This window comes from Lepidochelys kempii, unplaced genomic scaffold, assembly GCF_965140265.1.
Source record: "Lepidochelys kempii isolate rLepKem1 unplaced genomic scaffold, rLepKem1.hap2 scaffold_95, whole genome shotgun sequence".
Taxonomy (NCBI): Eukaryota; Metazoa; Chordata; order Testudines; family Cheloniidae; genus Lepidochelys; species Lepidochelys kempii.
The window spans coordinates 397,728-406,345 of record NW_027333649.1 but is presented as its reverse complement, the minus strand read 5'-3'; the positions used below and the strand labels follow the sequence as shown (position 1 = coordinate 406,345).

General features: G+C 45.2%; 1 protein-coding gene across 1 annotated transcript; it reads right to left on the bottom strand.

Moving 5' to 3' along the window:
• Nucleotides 1-1,727: 1,727 nt before the first annotated feature.
• LOC140904855 (olfactory receptor 14A16-like) lies at nucleotides 1,728-2,681 on the bottom strand. The gene has a single exon (XM_073327166.1). It carries the CDS (start codon nucleotides 2,679-2,681, stop codon nucleotides 1,728-1,730), a length of 954 nt encoding a protein of 317 aa, XP_073183267.1.
• Between the last annotated feature and the right edge of the window lie 5,937 nt (nucleotides 2,682-8,618).

Genomic DNA, 8,618 nt, shown 5'->3' with positions numbered 1-8,618 from the left:
CAACCCTAATTAGAGCTGGTTGGAATTTTCATTGTAGAGGAAATTCCAATAGTTTGAAATTGATTTTTATCCCAAATCTGGATGAAAATTTAAAACGTGCTGATACAGACTAATACGGCTACCGCTCTGAAACTTGTATTTAGCTGTGACATTCTGAACACCTGTCCCAGACCCGAAGAAGAGCTCTGTGTAAGCTTGGAAATTTGTCTCTCCCAACAACAGAAATTGGGCCAATACAAGATGTTACTTCACCCATTGCTCGGAAAACCCCATCAAGGAGATGAGATACGGGCACGCCCAATAAATGAGAAAACACTGACAACACTGTCTACCCAAACACTCAGCCTCTCCTCAGGCAGAGGAACCAGACTGGAGATGGGGGTGGGGGGGCAGGGGGCCATGGCCCCATCACTTTTAAAAGTGGGAGGGGTATGTTCTCCCACTTTTTACTGGCCTTAAGGGTGAGTGATGGTGGGGAGGGGGCAGAGAGGAGCAAGCGTGGGGAAGGGCCTTGGGGGGGAGAGGCGGCACAAGGGTGGGCCTTGGGGGAAGAGGCCGTGTGGGGGTGGGACCTTGGTTCAGGTATCGGTGCCCCCCCCACACTTCTAGGGAGCTTCCAGCGCTCCTATCCCCAGGCACTCCCACCTCATAAAGAAACAAATCAATCCACCAGTAAAAAAACAAAACAAAAAGAACCCTAAAATAAAATTTAAAAAATCTGAGAAAGAAGCAAGAACCAAACAACTGCACCGATACCACAAACATATCTTTTACCCTGAGGGGAAGAACAAAAAAAGGAATGGAGTCTCTGGCTCCTTAGGGTCTACTAGGGGCTTTGCTATGGCTCCCAATTTTATGTGGAAGGTGCTCAGATAGCATGGTGATGTGTGACAGTGTGGAATCCTACGATAGATGGATTAGATTAGATAGAATGAACTCCGGCAAATCCTTCTTATATGGAATTATGGCTGGCACCTGACACAGAGTAGGACTCTGCACTTAAATAGGTCCCCTGTCTCTTTGTCATGTGCTAAAATTAAGACTTCCAGACCCACCAGCCATGCTCCCCCCTCCCCCCCCCCACCCATCACTTCCAGACTCCCTATACAGCAAAAGACTTGTTCCATGCAGCAGGGCCTGTAGGTGAAAGGCAACAAAAATCAAAGGACCCAGACTTCAGTCTTGATTTCTCTGAGTGATTTCTCTTCTTTCTTCAGTAAAGTAACATGCACCTTTCTCAGGTAGGAGAGCTGCCATGAACAAAGAGCGATAGACGGCTATTGAGCAAGCCCAGACTTCTGCAGTCACCATGTCAATATTTACCCAGATAGCAAAACACAGAGTTCATGATCTAATGCTGCCATATCCCACTCTGTCACACCAGCAAACAGAAACCCAAAGCCATCATACCCCAAGCAAAGTTTTGACCCCCAAAAAGGAGAAGAACCAGAGACTCCATGAAGTCTAATGGCTACTGATTTTATGTGGAAGGTACTCAGATAACATGGTGAGGGGTGGCAGTATAAAAGCATGAGATCGATAGATTTTCATCTTACTTATATTGGTATAAACCTGGAAGAACTCCACTGACTTAGTGGAGTTAGTGTGGATTTACCACTATACAGACAGCCTTTTGCATAAAAAAATCACATACCATATTCTTATGGGGACAGTAATGTCATCAGTTGATTGCATTTGCTAAAACAACACAGATAAAACCACGTTCATCAGAGAAACGCAGACATTTTATTCTTGTTGAATAACCTCCACCCAGTCAGTTTCCTCAGGGAAGCTTTGATTTCCTTGTTCTTTATGCTGTAGATGATCGGATTCATCACTGGCGGCAGCACGGAATAGAGAACAGCCACCACGAGATCTAGAGCTGACGGAGAGCTGGAGATGGGTTTCACGTAGGCAAAGGCACCAGTGGAAAGAAACATGGAAATTACAATGAGGTGAGGAAGGCATGTGGAGAAGGTTTTATGTCGGCCCTGCTCAGAGGGGATTCTGAATACCGTGGTCAAGATCTGAACATATGTCACAATTATAAAAACAAAGCAACTTAGACATAAACACACACTAAATTCAATAACCCCAACTTCATTGAAGTACGAGTTAGAGCAGGCGAGCTTGAGTAGCTGGGGGATTTCACAGAAGAACTGATCCACCATGTTGCCTCCACAGAAGGTTATCGAAAACGTGTTCCCGGTATGCAGTGAAGAATAGAGCATTACACTGATCCAGGCAATGGCTGCCATTTGGACACAAGCTCTCCTGTTCATTATAGTCTCATAGTGCAGTGGTTTGCAGATGGCGATGTATCGATCGTACGCCATGATGGTGAGTAAGGCAAAGTCGGCTTCAGCAAAGAAGATGAGGAAAAAGACTTGGGCGACACATCCAGAATAGGATATGGACCTGGTGTTCATAAGGGAATTGGCCATAGATTTGGGGATGGTGACAGAGATGGAGCCGAGGTCTAGGATGGACAAACTCATTAGGAAGAAGTACATGGGGGTGTGAAGGTGATAGTCAAGAGCTATGGCTGTGATGATGAGAAGATTCCCTGCCAGGGCTGCCAGGTAAAGCACTAGAAACACAATGAAGTGCAAAATCTGCAGCTCTCGAACATCAGAGAATCCCAGGAGAAGGAACTCGGTCACGGTGGTTTGGTTGGACATTTTCTTTCTTAGTTCATGGTGTGATGGCTGTGGAGGAAAGGAGAAGAGCAATGGTCAGGGTTATAGTGAGAGAGGGAATGACTCTGATTCCCCTCTCCATGATGTCTCATGATGTGAATGTCAAAGGTGCACAGCACTTGTCACTTCCATTGTCTGGAGTAGCGAGGGCTCCTCACCGCTCACAACCAGGGCACTACTCTGGTGCGTTATCACAGGAGTGTAAATTGGCATTGCTCCCTTAAAGTCACTGGAGCTGGGTCAGTTTACACCATCTGAGGATCTGGCCCAAGATGTGGCTTGATCAAATGCAGGATGAAAGATGGAACAAAGTACAACCCAAATCCAACAATTTGAGCCAAAATTATGCCCCTATTGCTACAGACAGCAGGCTCACAACTTGGCCAACTCATCTCAACTACTAAAATGCCAGCACAGTCTGATTCCCACTTAACTGAGAAATACAGCACAGAATCACCCCGCTTCCCGCATGGCAGCTTTTCTGTGATGATTCCACCCCAACATCCCACATACCGCCTGATGCCTACTTACACGTTGATTTATGGCACCAGATCCCAGCTGCACTCCCATTGCTGGGTGATGATGGGCTGGTCGCATCGCTCAGTTACTGCTAGGTTGTGTGGTTCCCCTCTGTGACTTTATTTCTGTGCTGTGTGAGTCAGGAGACTTCGGTTCTAGTCTTGCCTCTGTCACTTTGTGACCATGGAGCAGTCACTGCTGCCTCTCTTTCCTCCCTTTCCCTTTGTCTGTCTTGTGGACTTTGAATGTGAACTCTTTTGGGGATGGATTGTGTCTTCCTATGTGCATGTTCTGTGCACATGTTGACAGTATTTTTGTTTAGCAGGCAGCAGTGTGGGACAGAGGCTATGATGGTAGAAGTGGAGATCTGGGTTCTAGTTCCATCAACCTCCTGCCTGTCCTTGGGTAGGATAAAGAGAGACAGCCTTTGTCTGGGAGCTTCGACTCTCAGGGCTTTAGTTTAGAGAGGTTAGTATGTTTAAAACACATTCTCTGGGCTACCAACTTTGCTACTTACTCAGTTTTACCATCCTGCAGCTACCCCTTTGAAACAGACAAACATGGTTGCAATAGAGGGAATGGGGTTGGAAATTATGGTGTTATTGGACAATATTCATGTTCCCCACCCTGGCAAAAAGCTAAGTTTCCAGGTAGGAGTAGTCAGACAATTTCTACTTTATTTCAAAGGAAAATTCAGTTTTCAGTTGAATATATTTTCATGGAAAGTCTCTGATATCCATAAAAATGAAAACTTTTTTTGATTATGCCTAAAAATTTTCAGGTTCCAACAGTTTTCGGCTGAAACTGTTTGGTTCTCACAACCTCAATGAAAAGTCAATTTTTTCTGGTGGAAAAAAAAATCTGATCATCTCTAGATATCTGCATAATTTGTTAGTAAAAGTCTTCAAGAGTTCTAATTGCAATTCATATTTCTGATATTAAATTTGCCCCATATATTAATACTCTAACATATTTAATTGAAATAGAAAACTTACTTTGTTGGTCTTTATTCCAATTTGCGATGCACTTGATCTGACTATGTTAGGAATCATTGGTCATTATCTATCTATCTATCTATCTATCTATCTATCTATCTATCTATCTATCTATCTATCTATCTATCTATCTATCTATCTATCTATTCACCCACTGCCAGGATTGTTTGGTTCTCTCTCTCTCTCTCCTGCCCCCAACACTGTCGTATTCACCAGCTGTTGTCAGATCCCTTCGCTGGATGTCCTGAGTTGCAGGGGTCTCTCTGCAGTTCCTAGCACAGATGGGCGCTCCCTGCTTCCCTCCTAGGGCAGGCTTGGGTGAAAGGTGATGGACTAAATGGGATCAGGGACTGAAAGACACTCCCAGCTGTTGAGCTGATCCTGGTTTGTGCCAGCTTCAAATAAGGTCACAGCCCAAGATATCCCTGCTCTGGGGCTAAATAGCTGAATCTGGTCTCCAGGGCTGTGAGCCCAGCTCTGCTCTCACCTCAGGAGCAAAGCATCCTGACAACCTGCCCTAGTTGACCCTAACTCCCCAGAGGGGGAACAGCACCTGCCCTGCATCTCACATGATGACAGCATCTCTTGAAGGACCTTTAGCTAAAAACAAGGCAGGGCTGGATCACAAAGGGGGTCCCCACAGGATGGCAAAATAAAACAGATATTTGTAGCACAGACATGGGATCTACAATAGCTAAGAGCCTCTTGGCACCAGAGTCTCAGTTGGCCTGGAATAGCCTGTTCCTTCATTAACTCCACATAGTCACCTCTAGGGGAGCAGAGATGTTTTTCTCCTGCATTGCACCAGCAGCTCTTGGGATGCAGCCACCAGAGGAACCCACAGCTCAGGCTGCCCTGGCTGCTTCAAGTTCCTCACTAAGAGACAAACACTAAAAACTAAGGACCAGGTCCTGGGCTGGTGTAAGTTGATACACTTCCACTGACTTCAGAGTAGTGAGGGCTATTTACACCACTTGGGGATCTGACTCATTGACTTCCAGGGAGCTACATCCATTTACACCAGCTGGGGATCTGGCCCATGACGCAGTTTCCAACCCATATCCTTTGCCTGTGAAACTGAACCAAAGAAGAGTCAAACATTCGTAACCAGGCTCCTCTTTCCTAGCTCTTTGTCCACTGGGATGAATTACAAGTATAACTTGTAAGGGTGACAGAGCGATTCATTCCCACTTGGGACAGAACTGGGGACAGTGTTGTGGAGATTTTCTGCATCTGATCTTCAACTTTTATTGGGATGAATAGCCCAGGTCTTTTTCTTTCTTTCTTTCTTTCTTTCTTTCTTTCTTTCTTTCTTTCTTTCTTTCTTTCTTTCTTTCTTTCTTTCTTTCGCAGTAGTAACATTGTTTTCTTTCCGGCAGACGACATTAAAATAAAAGGCTCCTTTGGCTACAGATGCACTGTTTAAAAATGTGTAATTTACACGAGACATTCATGTCAGAGAAACTGATGAAATACAAAGAGCCAGAGAGTAGAAATCAGCCCGAGACCGATTGGAATCAGTGGTTCCGATCCTCAGCAAGTTCAAATCAGGGTAGCTCCACTGAAGTGAATGGGTCAGTGCCCCAGTTTCTGTAAATCACCTCTAGCTGCCTTGGACTCAAAGGGTCCAGATCCCCAAACAGCTGTTGTGTAAATCAGCCCCAGCCCCACTGAAGTCAATTAGACCAGTTCCTCAGTGAATGTAAATTGGCAGAGTGCTATGGAACTCGGCCAGGTTACATGAGCTAAATATCAGTGCCGTGATGTTGAGTCTTTTGTTTGTTCCTGTCTCTGAGATTCTCATTGCTGAACATCACAATCCCATCTCAATGCTCCTGGAATATTCCAATAGCAGGGTTCATAGAAACCTGCAAGATGGGTACCCAACCAGTAAGTGAACTGATGAATATTATTACCATCACAGCAACGCCCTTCTAGTTGAGGTTGCAGCATGACTTCTGTTTAAAGGTCCTCCTTTCTTAAAAAAAAAGAAAAGGAAAAAACAGAAGACATGCTTAGTCAGATTCTTTTGAAATTTAATGTGCCTTAGGAGGGTGCAGGGTAGGATTAGTGACCTTAATATGGGGTCATTTGAGCCAAGGGTTGTGGAGATATGAGCCCCGTTACAAGTTTCTAGGTTTTGTTTATTTTGCTCAAAGCTAGAGATCAAACTATTGATGTGAGGCAGGTCAAACTGGTCTCAATCTGTCTCATTTTACCCAAGGTAGTGCACGGCCCCCACTAAATCTTGGGGGACCCGAAATGAGAATGGAATTTAAGAAAGTCTGCGTGTTGGATTGTGCGCTTGTGCCAATGCAGAAGGAGGGCTAGAGGATTTCCAGTCCCGCCATTTAGTATGGTTTAAAGCTCAGTTTCTGGAAGTGCACTAGAAGCTGAATGGTTACTCGGATAGCTTTGAAATTTGGGTGCCTCCTGGTTTCCCTGGGGGGAGCGTATCAGCACCAATGACCAGTGGGGGAATACACAGGGATGCCATTAACGTCTCTCTGTTTGAACTGGGGTAAGACAGCTTGGAAGCCCCAGCCCATGTTTGTAGCTCTCTCCGTTCCTAACTGTGCAACACTGGACTTCATTTCCTTCCCCACCTACATTTCCATCCATACAAATGTCCTTTGCTTGATGTGGCCACCTCTCCATGGAATGGGGAAAAAATGAAACAAAAACCTGTGAAGTGAAGAAATTTCCTTGGAGAAATTTGCTCTGCTGAACACACGGCGTGCACCTCTATGATCAACCCCTGGAACTGCTGCAGTCAGCGGGATTATTGCTAGTGACGGCAGTGGGATCAGGACTGGGCCTTCCCTGCTATGTAAGAGCTGAGGGTTGTGTGGCTGACAGAAGAAGACTATTTCTATCAGGAAATTGCAAATTAATTTGAGATGGGCCCAGCTCACCCTCCGTCGCCCCCCCCCCCCCAAACTCACTCTCCTGCTGGTAATAGCCCATCCAAAGTGACCACTCTCTTTAAAATGTGTATGAGAGCAGGAGAGTGAGTTTGTGTGTGTGGTTTTTGGAGGGGGGTGGGGGGGGGAGAAAACCTGGATTTGTGCTGGAAATGGCCCACCTTGATTATCATACACATTGTAAAGAGAGTGGTCACTTTGGATGGGCTATTACCAGCAGGAGAGTGAGTTTGTGTGGGGGCGGGGGGCGGAGGGTGAGAAAACCTGGATTTGTGCTGGAAATGGCCCAACTTGATGATCACTTTAGATAAGCTATTACCAGCAGGACAGTGGGGTGGGAGGAGGTATTGTTTCATGGTCTCTGTGTGTATATAATGTCTTCTGCAGTTTCCACGGTATGCATCCGATGAAGTGAGCTGTAGCTCACGAAAGCTCATGCTCAAATAAATTGGTTAGTCTCTAAGGTGCCACAAGTACTCCTTTTCTTTTTAGTAATAGGATGAAATTTCACAGTGAGAAGTGTAAGGTTATGTATTTAGGGATTAATAACAAGAATTTTAGTTATAAGCTGGGGACGCATCAATTAGAAGTAACGGAGGAGGAGAAGGACCTTGGAGTATTGGTTGATCATAGGATGACTATGAGCCGCCAATGTGATATGGCCATGAAAAAAGCTAATGCGGTCTTGGGATGCACCAGGCGAGGTATTTCCAGTAGAGATAAGGAGGTTTTAGTACCATTATACAAGGCACTGGTGAGACCTCACCTGGAATACTGTGTGCAGTTCTGGTCTCCCATGTTTAAGAAGGATGAATTCAAACTGGAACAGGTACAGAGAAGGGCTACTAGGGTGATCTGAGGAATGGAAAACCTGTCTTATGAAAGGAGACTCAAGGAGCTTGGCATGTTTAGCTTAACTAAAAGAAGGTTGAGGGGAGATATGATTGCTCTCTATAAATATATCAGAGGGATAAATACCGGAGAGAGAGAGGAATTATTTAAGCTCAGTAGCAATGTGGACACAAGAACAAATGGATATAAACTGGTCATCGGGGAGTTTAGACTTGAAATTAGACGAAGGTTTCTAACCATCAGAGGAGTGAAGTTTTGGAATAGCCTTCCAAGGGAAGCAGTGGGGGCAAAAGACCTATCTGGCGTTAAGATTAAACTCGATAAGTTTATGGAGGAGATGGTATGATGGGATAACATGATTTTGGTAATTAATTGATCTTTAACTATTCATGGTAAATAGGCCCAATGGCCTGTGATGGGATGTTAGATGGGGTGGGATCTGAGTTACTACAGAAAATCTTTCTTGGGTATCTGGCTGGTGAATCTTGCCCAAATGCTCAGGGTTTAGCTGATCGCCATATTTGGAGTTGGAAAGGAATTTTCCTCCAGGGCAGATTGGAAGAGGCCCTGGAGGTTTTTCGTCTTCCTCTGGAGCATGGGGCACGGGTCACTTGCTGGGGGATTCTCTG

Excerpts from the sequence above, each read along its gene's own strand:
- LOC140904855 (XM_073327166.1), bottom strand. The coding sequence starts at position 2,681 with ATGTCCAACCAAACCACCGTGACCGAGTTCCTTCTCCTGGGATTCTCT.